General features: G+C 45.9%; 5 protein-coding genes across 5 annotated transcripts; 2 read left to right on the forward strand and 3 right to left on the reverse strand.

Moving 5' to 3' along the window:
• Positions 1-295: 295 nt before the first annotated feature.
• TRUGW13939_02064 (uncharacterized protein) lies at positions 296-2,473 on the forward strand (the record flags this gene model as incomplete). The annotated part of the gene is made up of 11 exons (XM_035485260.1): positions 296-412; positions 472-525; positions 579-763; positions 822-1,016; positions 1,076-1,115; positions 1,175-1,549; positions 1,601-1,627; positions 1,679-1,728; positions 1,783-1,829; positions 1,920-2,193; positions 2,251-2,473. The coding sequence occupies 11 exons, from the start codon at positions 296-298 to the stop codon at positions 2,471-2,473; spliced, it is 1,587 nt and encodes a 528-aa protein (XP_035341153.1).
• Positions 2,474-3,094: 621 nt separating this feature from the next.
• On the reverse strand, positions 3,095-4,012 carry TRUGW13939_02065 (uncharacterized protein; the record flags this gene model as incomplete). The annotated part of the gene is made up of 1 exon (XM_035485261.1): positions 3,095-4,012. One exon carries the CDS (start codon positions 4,010-4,012, stop codon positions 3,095-3,097), a length of 918 nt encoding a protein of 305 aa, XP_035341154.1.
• Positions 4,013-4,606: 594 nt separating this feature from the next.
• TRUGW13939_02066 (uncharacterized protein) lies at positions 4,607-5,773 on the reverse strand (the record flags this gene model as incomplete). Its single annotated transcript, XM_035485262.1, has 3 exons — positions 4,607-4,831; positions 4,891-5,520; positions 5,585-5,773. The coding sequence occupies 3 exons, from the start codon at positions 5,771-5,773 to the stop codon at positions 4,607-4,609; spliced, it is 1,044 nt and encodes a 347-aa protein (XP_035341155.1).
• A 2,415-nt stretch (positions 5,774-8,188) lies between these two features.
• On the forward strand, positions 8,189-8,551 carry TRUGW13939_02067 (uncharacterized protein; the record flags this gene model as incomplete). Its single annotated transcript, XM_035485263.1, has 1 exon — positions 8,189-8,551. One exon carries the CDS (start codon positions 8,189-8,191, stop codon positions 8,549-8,551), a length of 363 nt encoding a protein of 120 aa, XP_035341156.1.
• A 2,057-nt stretch (positions 8,552-10,608) lies between these two features.
• Positions 10,609-12,207, reverse strand: TRUGW13939_02068 (uncharacterized protein; the record flags this gene model as incomplete). Its single annotated transcript, XM_035485264.1, has 1 exon — positions 10,609-12,207. One exon carries the CDS (start codon positions 12,205-12,207, stop codon positions 10,609-10,611), a length of 1,599 nt encoding a protein of 532 aa, XP_035341157.1.
• Positions 12,208-14,023: the final 1,816 nt, after the last annotated feature.

Here is a 14,023-nt window from a genome sequence, read left to right on the forward strand (position 1 = left end):
ACCTTGCCGACAAGGTTTGCGGGATGGGCAGCGAAGCTGGAGGTGACGGATGCAACATGACTTGTTTCTTGCCTCTGGGGCCCCATACTTTCCTTCGTGGTGAGCGTGGAGAGAGTTGTTTCTTATTTCTTTTTCTGGGGCCCCGTGTTTTCCTTCACAGCGAGAGTGGGGACCGGAAGCATCTGCTTTACCCTCATTTGGCTATATATCCCCCCTCCTACCCCTTCTTCTCTGTCTTCCAAACCCCTGGTAACCCCTGGTATTCCTTTTTGTTCAACATTCCACGCTCGTCCATATGCCTCTTAGTATTATCTCCCCCTCTGGCTCCGAGAGCTGTCGTGGAACAATTCTTCTTCGTGAGAAATCCGATGACGAGCAGAGGTACCACCCTGGGTTGAAACACGACCCACAGGTATGGTCGCAATACGAAACATGTCGTGGTACCTAGAATGGCAATAACACGGACGATAGAATCCATCACTTCTCTTAGATCCACAACCCTCTGATGACCCGAATGATCCTCTGGTGAGTCCATCCCCTTGCTACTCGGCTAATCCTTTCGCGTTGACGTCCCATAGAATTGGTCGACCGGTAAAAAGGATATGGTCTATATGGCCCTTTTTATTGGTTCCATAATCCTTGCGGCAGTCCCAGCCCCAGTACTTGCATCGTCTACGGCAGTTTTGTCTGAGGTTCTGGGAGTCTCGCTAGACGACGTTGCTCTGCTTTCTGGATATCAATTGCTTGTTGTCGGCCTCTACGGGTAAGCCCAACGCTTCAAATTTGGTCAATATTACCAGACTAAGGATAACATATGGTAGTCCTCCTTGTTCCGCCCTGGCTCGCAAGTATGGCAAACGACTTCAGTACATATTTGCCTCTACGATGGCGTTGGTTGGTACAATAATTTGCGTTGCATCTGGGTCAAAGTATTCAGCTCTTCTAGCCGGTCGACTGATTCAAGGTTTCGGAACAACAGCATTTGAGAGCCTGTCGATTGCAACAATAGGCGATATGTAAGCTCGATATTTACACAAATTGCTATCCTTACATGATTTTCCTAATTGGAGCCTAGGTATTTCGTCCATCAACGTGGTATCAGGACTGGGGCAATGGTATGCCAAATACTTCTCGTCTATTACGCAATGAGATTATTTCGTCTAATAATTCCAAGGTACTCACCTTAACATGCCTCCCTGGGATAGTTAATATCATCGCCGGTCCAATCACCCACTCATTGGAATGGAGATATATGCTTATTATTCACTTGCCATTTATTACCCTTTCGTGGATTCTCACATTTCTTTTGGTGCCTGAAACTCAGTTTCAACGTTCTCAGTCGAGCCAACAACAAATTGCGATGGTCAGAAATGCAATATTGTCAGACCCAAAAGCGGAATCGACCGTCCATATAGAGGATACCAATACTGTCTCGAAAAAAACCTATTGGCAGGGACTTGTGCCTACCTTTAATACCTACACCGATACTAGTCTTTTGAAGCTCATTGCTGGGCCATTTATTACTCTACATAATCCCGCTGTCATATGGGTGAGTTTACTTCCATCGATAGGTGATCTAAATTTCTAATTCCCTCACCAGACCCTTGCCATGGGTGGTGTAGTTGTGGTATGCTTCACATATTCATCGAGAGCAGGGAGTTCTTTACTGATATTTCAGGCACTATATGTCAGTCTGTCATACATGCTCGCTCAAGTTTGGTCTGCTCCGTGAGTCCTTTGATATCTATGACCGTCCATGTTCTTCACTGCTAAACATAACAGGCCGTATGACTTGAACGCTGCCGGAAATGGATATTTTTATGTTGGATGTACGCCTTACCTCCTCCTTCCTACCCCGATTTCTCGTTTTCGTTCCTTTTGATTTATTAGAGGGGAGCATGTCTCTAAGAATTTTACAGCTACGCTAGGGGGTATTATCGGGGGTGTTGGTGGTGGATGGCTGACCGATGTGATCACCAAAGCTTTAATCCGTGCGAACGGTGGTGTTTATGAGCCTGAATTTCGCATTCCAGTTCAGGTTGCTGCTGCTGCTTCCCTCGTATTGGGCTACTTCTTATTTGCATGGGATCTAAAACATCCAACTCCTACTGGTTACTACTTAGGATCCTTCTGCCATGGATGCATATGCTTTGGTATCACGCTCGCGACCCTCAGCGCAAGCCTCTATATCTTGTATGTTTTTCGAGACATTTACTTGTTTTCAAGCAGAGACTAACAGAATAACCCGAGGGATGCGCACCCAAATGAGACTACCGAGATCTTTATTATTCAGATGATGTTTAAGAACCTCTTATTCTTCGGGTTCTCACGCTTCATTAATACTTGGACCACCGAAGACGGCGCATCAGCTGTCCTGGAAACCTATGGAATCGTATCGATTTGCCTAGTCGCTTCTTCGATCGCAATCTGTACGTACCCAATTATGAAACATTTCGAGCTCCTTCTGGGATGATAATTAACCATGGATAGATATCTTCGGCAAACAGAATCGTAAATTTATCCATAACCTAGGATTGTTGCGAAAGTTGAATTATGTTAAACGCTGAGGAACGCATTAGGTTTCAAGTTCATCATATAATCCTCAGTCAACACAAGAAGCCACTTTGAAACAATTCCGCGTGAAATAAATTAGGGCTATAACCCTACGTCATGCTTCGAAGATGCCAGCCTGACATTGCACATAACGACGTTTTCATTATGGCGTATAACCATGGTTATCTGGCATTTGCGCTGGCCTACGTAGCAGGTTTCGGCACAAATGGTTTTAATTTGCTGTACTCGTATCGTGGTCATCGCAACTCACCAGCCACGATGAGAAGTCCACCTCAACTATATTAAAGGCTTCAAAAGTCTGTCCAACTGTGAAGCCAATGAGATCAAAATAAATGAATCTTTTTTACATTATTTTTGGTTATATCGTAGCTCAATCAGATATATAACAAAGTTGGACGAGTAAGAGCAATAAGGTCACCGCGGCATCTCAGAATTAGCCTCACCAGGACAGGCGAGTAACTATAAAAATCGTCTTTGCCCCCATCTATCGCCTAGTAAATAGCCGGGGAACCGGACGACCCTAAGAACTGAAAAGGTCTTTGTTTAATTCCACCCACTCTTGGAATCTCATGCTCGGCTTGCCAGTATACAAGCGGACATTTTCAACACCGGTTTCATAGTCTGTACGACTCTTTTGTTCCTCAGCTGCAGCCGCAAGTACTCGAATCATATAATCCGCGAAAGGCTTGGGAACGCCATTCTGTAGAAACTGATCCAAGCCCTCCTGCTGGCTAATATCCGCAAGCTTGACGTCTATACCCAAGGCCTTTCCAACAGTCTGAATAGCATCTCCCTGTGACATGACTTGCGGGCCATACAGATACACTTTCTGTTGTCCGTTTTTTGGACCTTGCACCAGTATGGTACCGCTGACTCGGCCTATGTCGGTAGGTGTGATACCGTCGAGTTGGAAACTAGAGCCGAAAATCTTCACCTCACCGGCATTAATACCCCCCTTAAATCTTAGTATATTTGTTGCGAACCCGCCAGGCCGCACAGCCACATAGTTTTCGGGCCCAAGAACCTCATCGAGGTTGATCTCCACTTGTGCGTGAGAGTATGCGATCAAATCACTCGGTGGAACACCACGTATCTCTCCTGAAATAGTGTAGCTGCTCAGAAATACAACAAATTCGATGCCAGCAGATTTAAGGGCTGTGACCGTAGACCGCATGTGGTCCGGAGAGCCGATGGCAACATAAATGAATGCCCGCTTCGCCCCTGAAGTTTTGACAGCTGCAGCCACGGTGTCAGGTTTGGTCAAATCGGCCTGGACCCTTTTAAATCCACCCCCTTGCTCATGCTCTGGAGTGAGGCCAGGGATGGGCTTTTGCGGATCTCGCATAGCTAGCCAAACCGTTGCGCCATGCTCCTGGGCAGTGGCTGCCGCGACAGAAGCGACATTGCCTGTTGGTCCGAAAACAATCACTGTAGACATAACTAGATAGGGCTACAAAGATTTTTTAATTTGTGAGTAAAACAGGAGGAGCTGATATAGTAAACTAGGAATTCCTATCCCTTTTCTATTGCGGGGGTCGAATTCGGCTTTAACGATATCTCCGCGGCGTTTACCTCCCCACTCGTAGCCACTCCGGAATCAGTCAATTGGCTACTATGAAGTTGACTAAATAGATCTTACAAACAGCTCTAGCTAACTCTAGTTCTATTATCATTGGTAGATATCATGCAAAACCCCGCTTCTCTGTACCCTATTTGATTTGAAGACTCGAGGATCTTGTGATTGTGCCGTGGTGGATTTTTGAATGCTTTCCCCACCTATCATTATATCATGATGGACCAACCTTTTTATTGGAATTTTTAAGGACTTATTTAGAATTCATATCGTTTGTTGAAACTTTCATGGCATGTGAACATCTTATATTTTCCGCTGTTTTTTGGGGGATGGGGATACCAGCATTATTTGTCTTGTACTGGAATAGAAACTGAAAGATATATATATACATGTATGAAAATAAGTCTAACGTTTAAGGAAGTCGAACTCGTTGATACAGCATTGAACATGTCAAATAGCTCAATTCCAATAATCGGCATACTTGCTCTCACCCTTGAAAACCTCGACAAAGCGCTGGGCAATAATAGAATCAGTCTTAGTTGAAGGGTGCAGTGAATTAAACCACATAAACGAATCCTGGTTTGGTAGACGCGTGCATCCATGTGAATTACACTGGTCAATAAAGCCAGTTACGTTTGCTGGAGATGCTAAGTATTGATCGGGGTTATAGTATATATCTTCGAGCTGTAGAAAAAACAGTAAGTCAGTACTTTATTGGGAGTTGGTTTATTGACAAGTCTTACAATACTGTACATATCCATCACTGCAAAGTTGGCGTCGGGGTAGCGTTTCTGAACCAAGACTTCAAAAGGAGTTTTGTATTTGTAGATGCTGTTGACAGTAGCCACAGCCTCCCACATCCTGTACGAAGTTTCGGTGACGTTTGTGGCCTTTGACGGGTATTGAGATCCATAGACACCACCTCTTTCCGGTGTGGAGTACAGTGGAGTGAGTTGGAGGGGACTGACATTCTGAATAATAAAGAACCGGCCCCCATTCTCATAGACCTGGTCTAACGCACTAAAAACACATTCTATGTAATCAGGTATTGTCTTCCCCGAGACCTGAGAGTCTGTTAGGAAGGCATCAATACCCAAATCATTCGTCCCAATCCAGATAGAATAGATAGTGGCCGAGGGTGGGATGTCCAAGAATGACTGGTTATCACTGGTCCGGGCTTGGCTGCTTGCAAGAAACGCAGGCACCTCGTATTCCAGCACAGATGGATAATCACTGTGTATCGAATTGAGTCGTCGTGGAGTGAGTGTGTTTGAGCATACTGCACCCCTGACAGCATAATCATACAAGTTTATTTGGGTGGAGTTGGCAACATATCTAGCCCACGTGTAGCCGCCAGAGGCAGTATCGTTGTTCTTTTTCTCTCACTCGGTTAACAGATCGGCCAGAATAGAAAGATACGAGAAGAAGGGAGCTTACGGCGGGTTCAACCCATGTCGGCGGCGGTGGAGAGCCGTCGTTATCCTCAAAGTATTGCAACCGGCTCTCATCAGTATAGCTGTCTCCAAATGTTACCAGACTCTTGAATTGCTGTGATTTCCAATTATCAGCACTAGCTGCAGCAATACCGCATGTCACTGCGCAGATGAGAGTCGCAGAGAGACGCATTTTTTTCTTTCTTTCTTTCTTTCCGGTTGATATATTTATTATCATGGGGTAACTTTTTTTTCTTGCCCTATTATCATCATACTTGGGGGGAGATGTACCATATTTAAGTTTATCGAAAAATTAGGGGCTAGAAAATAACCCAATCCTGTCGAGGTCAGCAGGAGTAGGATAAGAGACATGTCCAATCAGAAAATAGTATGATGCATAACTTCAATTTCGGTTGCTTCGAGCCTCCATGGGGAAACATTTCGCGCGCTGAGATCAAACTTCATTACCACGACATATCCCCTTGGAAAATCATAACTAGGCCCATAATTAATTATCATGCTTTGTTTACAGTCATCGCAGTGGGAACAACCGAGCAAGACAGATGTTTAGAGCGGCATAGAGTAATTCAAAGTTAAGATCTACTGAACTAGTATAATAGTAATTAACTAGACGCTCAGTAAATTCTAAAATAAGATTCTGTCCAGACTCCATAGCGCCTAGGAAACACGCTTTACTATGTGCGTATAAAAGCCGCGCTCTGCTTTTTTGGGGGCTGATCGGCTTATTTTGTCATCTCAAAGAACTGAATGTAGCCTATCTTTTTGGCAATGCTCAATTATAATAGACACTGATATTCCCCTATTATTATTATATGGTCGCCAGCGGTATTGCAAGTCCCTTGCACGGAATAATTTAACGTTTCTATTGCGCCGGCGAGATGCCAGGTTGAACGTCTTCAAGGTATCTCGTAGGAAAATGTTTCTAGCCTCGTGGCCTAAAAAGGTAGCATGGAGCGCAACCCATCAATATTGACATCCTGGTAATATGGCACTCTATTGCGACCCCCATTAATGTCGGCCACAAAAAAATAATATGCACCGTTCCTGATTGATCGTATCTATTATTATCTTATACATGATCGGTCCGCCGTACTTGCGGGGGTTACATTTGTAGAGTCATGAAGCAGAATTTGGGTAGGTATTTATCTACTATCTAGTCGATATGACATCTAGCGGTGTTGAGAACTTGAGATCTTGTCTTCAAAGGTTATTTAGGAAGCTAAGGTGGTGGAGCATAAAGTCTATATTTGCGTAGATAGTCTCCGTACTCCGTAGATAATTACTGACTTTGCCCAACTTCAAATTGAATCTACAATCTATTATAATAATGCATATATGCATACAGCCATAGAAGACTAGATTGTAAGGTCATCATCCATTGTTGCCGAACAAGGATAACAGAGTAGTAGCAATCCCATTAGCCAACACAATGAGAGGGGAATACTATTGGGCTAGCAAAATCTAGTACAGTGGTACACAGCCATCGATCCATAAATTTGCCTTCGAGAGTATTCGAAAAAATATTCCATTGTAAAGCAACTACTATCTCCTAGTGTGGCGTCAAGCCACTGGTACCCTTAACCTTGGCTGTTGGGTGGCTTACGGCCGCAGAAATGAAGCTTTCACCATGTGGCTACACTATCTTGAGTAAATCATTCAACTAAGAGATTTAAATCTTTATTAGACCTATATTATGCTGGTCTTCTCTCTTTCTTTTTTTTTTTTTTTGATAAGGCGTGGAGAGAGAGGAGGGGAAATTCTCCTAAAGAAAGCTCTGAAAGTTGTGTTGGTCTATTATGCTGACAGCATTAGGCCGGAAGGACGAAGAGTCAGCGTCTTTCAGACTTACTTATACGTGATTAATGATGTAACCTTCTTAGGCAAACTAATTCTTTTAATCCGTAACGACCACTATAGCAATTTAGAGAATCAATGGCAGGAATCTTGATGCTGTAGAGCTGATTTTGAAATCATCACCATTAACGCAAGGACTGGGTATTTAAATATAAATCGATATACAATTATGGTATTCCAAATATTTTCTTCTTCGTATATTGGATAGCACTATTACTAACTTGCTTCATAAGGACAGGGCGCTGTCATCTACCTATCGCCCAGTACCACCCATCCACGCCTTAAGTAGCCACGAATGACACGGTGCCGCTAGCCGTTTCTCGATGAGGGGAGTTGACGCGCTGACCCCAAATTAAGGGTCCAATAAATGGCTTTTACGCAAAACCAGGACCAATCGGAAATTATCAGCGGTTATGTGTTCTGTTTCCGACACCTTGATTGATACAAGCTCCCTGGTATCCGGCGATCCAGGATTCCACAATAAGGCCGGCCTTCGATTCATTGTTACATTAACTTGAATCATCAGTGAGTCGTTTCCTGCATAAATCACTATGAAGGAATTGACACTTGTATGAAGATTGGCAGTCTACATATAATCGGCTATATAAATAGGATGTAGACCCCAGCCCATAGGATCTTGATTTCTTCTTCATCACTTCAAACTCAAACAAAATTACACCTACCCTTTAAAAATCTTTCTTTCCTTCAAGGAACCATTATATTCACCTTCAAAATGTTCGCCCCCAAGACCCTCGTCGCTGTTCTCGCCACCATGGCCACCATTGCCTCTGCTGCCCCTGCTGTTGCTGCCAGCGGCACCAGCACCAGCTTCCAGCTGGGCAACGGCAACCCTGTCACTAAGAAAGATGGTTGCATCCTCGAGGTTATTTCCGAACACGGCAGCGGTGTCAACGCCGTTATTGTCCTTGATGGAATTAAGAACTGCGACAAGGTCACCACCAAGGTATCTGGCCCAGCTGGCAACGGCACCGCTGGTGTGGACTTTTCGCTCTCTCCTCCCGGAGCCTTTTTCATTCAGACCGACTACTTGGCTCAGTGCAACATCACCAATATGGCATGCAAGGCCGCTTACTAGATTTACTTCCGGTTGATCTAGGTGTGTATAATCTTTATTCAGTCTTTGCTTATGTACTAATGGATTTTTTGGTTTAGACATCTCGACTTGTGAAAACCTAGGGCATGCCTAGAGAGATATGATGTTGATGGAGAAATTTACTTTGCATATTCAATTTATGTACATATTTTATGGGATACTAGATATATATACACATTCCAACACCCCAAGCATTATCGACTGATAAAAATGAACTTATCCGCTTAGTTCCTTCTATGGAATATTGATCTAATGTAGGTATCGGGGCTGGGATGTACACACCTAACTAAGCCCTTAATCCATTCACCGTATCCAATAACTTTGTAAAACAATAGTTAGATAACTCGGAACATTGAGTATACAATACTGTTATGGACACTATCCCTTAAAGATCGCTTTTCGTCGACCATTTAGAGAGATGATCCTCAGTAGTGCTGATAAAATTAGACCTAAATGCCAGTTGAAATCTCTGGTGTCCACAAATTCCGTGATTGCTAGTCTGGGGGCTGTGGTCGGGATTTCTTGGGGTAGAAAGATCGCCTTGGCTGAGTCCAACATGTAATAACCACGCAGAAGAACAGTGGAAGAAGGCTGCCGACCCCAGGTTGAAGGAATACCGCAATCCATTCGCGGCTCAGATCCCGGTTAGAGCACAATACCACAAGTACGGTTATTATATATCAAAGACCCGTCATTAAAGTAGCATCAAGTTGCTTCCGTTTTACGTATGATCTTTAGATCAACAGCCACCTCTCTCTCTAATTGACTAGGTCACTGTGTAATTAATCAACAAGCTTATTTCTACATATAAACGGCTTTAGTGTTGCACGGTCAGAGAGATGCAACGACAATCTAGAATTTTGGGTATAGAAAATAGTGAAGGAGGGTGGGCTCTCTGATGCTCCTTGGGAAGATACCTACGCTTTATCCTAAAATTACAATACTTGAATATTATTATCCTGTCAATTCGAACTTATTCTTGTAGCAACCACGAAATAACACACTATCTCCGTCTGATAAGATCGGAAGTGCAGTTCCTCAATGTTTCGAGAAATTTATTCAAGCCGGATCTACCAGCATCATATTTACCAGACGTAGTACTATGCCATAAAAAGCCTATAAACTTGATTAGATATTAAGAAAAGGTGTAATGTTATCTCCGGTTGGAGACTCGAGAAGTACCGTCTTTAAATTAACCTTATCCTAACTTCAATGTTCTATCCTATAATTCTTTGTGTATCCCGACCATTGATGTAAATGATGTATGCACTTTGTGTGGAATAATTATTGCACTTGTGCATAAGCACAACTTGAGCGAATTAAACAATGGAGTCAAACGATCACTAACATTTTAGCAGAATTAGTTATACAGAGTAACACACCGACAAGGACCTCGAGTTTCCAAAGTGGGAGACAGCAGACAGGCTTGACAGCGCCAAGATACTACACCATTCATTCGAGAATTTTCGAGAATATGGCACACAGAAAGTTAGCTAAACCAGACCGGTCATGCTGGAAGGAAGGGGGTATGCCTAGACTCGACAGTGGACCGTGGACATATAGTACATGCATAAGGAAACATGGCAAGAATGCAACCATGCCGATCTCTTCTCGAACATTTTTCTTTTACTTTTGTATTAAACTACGTGCAATACAACCGAGTAAATAAAAGATATCATTCTATTCATATATATGATGAACATGATCTATCAGTGACATCTATCTTAAAACCACGAGCACACAGAAGACATTATCTCGTCTCAGGATATCAAAAAGCAAAAAATTGAACATGCCGCACATTATCATCAGGCTACGAGAACCGATGACAAGTTTACTTGGGCAAATGTGGTTTGTAAAAAGACAAAGCAAAAAAAGAAAAAGATTAATGGTATAATGATATCATTGCACCCGAGGTACACTTCATCCGCATAAAAAGCAAATCGACCTCATATGAAGAGGTGATTCCTAGATGGGTTCAACCCTGTTGAGCCTCATCCCTCCTTTTTATCTCTTCTATCAATCACCCTCTCTTAACGCAATTAATCAGAGGCGGTCTTGTCCTCACCCTCATTGCTGCTGGTGGCAATCTCAACCTTCTCAGCCTCGGAGCGATCGGGGGCAGCCAGGCCTAGATCAATTGACATCTGACCGATTTCCTGCACAGTGAGCTTGGGCAGCTCCTGGGCAATTTGGAAGGGCCACTTCTTTTCGATATGGGCCTTGGCGAAGATAAGGTCGATCTCTTCCAGATCACGGCCGGCGGTCTCAACGTAGAAGAAGTAAGCGAAAGGAATACCGACAAAGTTAACCAGAGCGAAGAACAGGTAGAGACCCCATTTACTGCTGTTGGAGAAAATGGGAGTGAACATGACGACAGCAAAGTTGGTGATCCAGTTGGTGCAAGTCGAAGCAGCGGCGGCCATGGTACGAGTGCGGAGAGGGTTGATTTCGGGGGGATAGATCCAGGGGAGAGGCAAGGTGGTGAAGGCGAAGAAGCAGATGAATAGGAAGATACCGACGACGGCACCCTTGGCGCTCTCTGGGGTGTCGGCGATCAGGCAGCCCATGGTGATGATGAAACTGAGACCCTGGCCAGCAAAGCCGATCAAGAAAAGGTTGCGACGTCCAACTCTCTCAATCATGAAGAAGGAGGGAATAGTGGCAAGAGCGTAAACGGTAGAGAAGACACCACCGAGAACCAGAGGGAGCTTGCCAGTCATGTTCAAGTTTTGTTTGAAAAGAAGGGTGGAGTAGTAAATGGCGGCATTGCAACCGGTGAACTGCTGGAAGAACTGACCAGAGCAACCGATCATCATGCGCTGGAATTCCTGGGTCTTGCCAAAAGTGAAGAGCGTACTCCAAGTGGCCTGCGAGCCCTCGAGGGACTTGAGATCGGCTTTCATGAGGTTATAATCCTGGAGGACGTCCTCGGAATCCACAGTACTGTCGTTGAGGTGGGCCAAAACTTCGAGGGCCTCCTGGTCGTGACCGCGCGCAACGAACCAACGAGGGGACTCGGGCAGCATCAGAGCGCCGGCCATGACGAACAGGGCGAACAGGATCTGGAAAGCAATGGGGAAACGCCATTGGACCGAGGAATCAACGTAGGAGAGACCGAAGTCAATCCAGTAGGCGATGAAGGTGCCGACAGCGATAATGGCACCCTCAAAGCAGACAAGGAAACCACGGTTGTGGGCACGAGAACACTCGGACTGCCAGACGGGAATGGTAGCAGTGTCCATACCGTTTCCAAGACCCGAGACAACACGACCGATAACGAACTGGCCCAGACCCCATTGAGGGCCGAACGTAGCAGTGGAGATCACAGTACCAATGACCATCAGGGCGCCACCACCGACTAGCAGGGGAGTACGACCGATGCGTTGACCGTAGCAGAGAGTAAAGATAGCACCGAAGAAGCAGCCAAGCTCGTAGCAGGAAACGACAGCACCTTGCAAGACAGAGACATGGAGAGAGTCGCCATCGAGGATGGGGAATTCCTTGACGAAGGAGTCGCCAGAGATAATACCAGACATCAGACCCTGATCATAACCGAACAGTGAGAAACCGACGACGGAGGTGAAGGTGATGGCCAGGTGGAGCTTCTTGCCCCGAAGGCCGCATGTTGTTGTCCACATTTTGGGATGCTCTTCTTTTGCGCGCACCTCTTGGATGGAAAATGAGGAAAAAGAAGGACTGAGACGTGGAAAAGGAAGAAAGAAAGACGCGTCGACGTTCCGGGGATGGGCTGTTTTTTGTACCTTGTGGAGGAAGGACGTGTTCTGCGGGCGTCAGCCGAACGTGGCGGCCGGGGGGAAAGTCGGGGCATGGATTTGGTCGCTGAGGTTGCGCCGGGGTCAGCCCGGGGACGCGATTGGCACACGGGGTCCCCGCCTGGCCCAGCAGGTTGGCCAATGAGCAGCACGGCATCGCCCGAAACGGCGCTTTGCTGAATCGCGCCCGGTGGGGCTCGGTGGAGGCCTAGTGCGAGTGGGCCGCCCCTCCGCTGGGAAGACTGGGGCGTGGCGTCCTACGCCCCGCAGCTCTATTTACTATGACGACCGGCCACTGCCTGATTGGGGCACGCGACCCACACGGCTAGCAAGTCCCCAACATCGGAGATTGCGGGAAAGCCAAAGGGGACCTTACTTACTCCGGACATGGGTCGTCCAATGCCGCCTCTGCTGGACCTTGGGGCCCCGGTTTCTAGAAAGCGCCTTTTCCACTCTTCGGCAGGGGCACGACATGAGTCTGGTTTGGTGGCGGATGGCAAATACAGAATTTCCAGCCCCTGTGCCTTTTCCAACTTTCTGCTCTCGGGCATGCTTCCCTTTCCGACAGCCGACAAAAACTCATCCTCCAGTTGAATCGCTTGTGAATGCGGGGCTCCCAGGACTCTTGTGGGTTGTGGCCCCGACGCCATTGACGTATGCTGCCGGGATGGGTTATAGTGTGGGGTTATATGCTTTGAGCCATTGGCTGTGAAAAACTCTTCCCCCTTCTCGTTTACGGTTTACCCCGACTCACCCCGGCTAAGGCTGGCGGCAGAATCCCACCAAACAAGTCGGCCCGAGGCGTCGGTGCATGTCTACAGCGGACTTTATTGAGAGAGCGGCAAGGCATTGGTTTATGCGCTCAGTCGCAAACTAAAAAAAGTAAAAATAAAAAACAATTTTGTGCCTTGCCGGAAAAAAACAAAACTGAAAAGAAACGTTCGCAACAGTGATTTAAAAAAATTTCAAGTGGAGCAAAAGTAATCAGTACTACTTCACCTGCTAGACCCCCTCTCAACAGTGGACCGCCGGTCTGCCACCGGCGAAACAGCGCTCGCCGAACGGTTACTTTCCGGCTTTTTTCGGGTACTGCATCGGGAACTGAATACCGATTGGCATGCGCGGGCCACATGGGTTCTTCGCTTTCGGCAATGATGCTCGCACTGCATTACTCTTTACATGCGACTAACGCATTTGTTTGGCATCCGTGAGTTTGATGCAATCATTGGCATGCCCACTGTCCACGTTGTTATCTAAGTCTGACAGCCGTGACAGCTTCTCAAGAATACAAGATCGGGACAGGCTGATTGGTGTGTGGTGAACGAACGAGATAGAAAAAGCGCACGCACGTGAGAGTTCCATTTCTCCGTTACTCGGGACAGTAATAGTGGAACCCGTCCGTATACAGCCAGACAGAGTAATGATGTTCTTTACTCGTGTCGGGCTGTATTATTTAATTGCATCCCCGGGCAGTAAGTAACTGTTATTAATAATTGCAATGCATTATACGCCCCGTGTGCAACCGAGGATTGGGCAATGCGCACAGTGCGCCGTTGGACTGACTCTTGGAAGTTGGTTTTGCTTGGCTCATTCGGGCTGTGGGATCAGGGCAACAACCAAGTGAGACCTGAAATGAGGTTTGTCAACATCGTGATGTGTTGGTAAATTGCTAGTATCCACT

Source organism: Talaromyces rugulosus, chromosome I (genome assembly GCF_013368755.1).
Source record: "Talaromyces rugulosus chromosome I, complete sequence".
In the NCBI taxonomy this organism is placed as follows: Eukaryota; Fungi; Ascomycota; class Eurotiomycetes; order Eurotiales; family Trichocomaceae; genus Talaromyces; species Talaromyces rugulosus.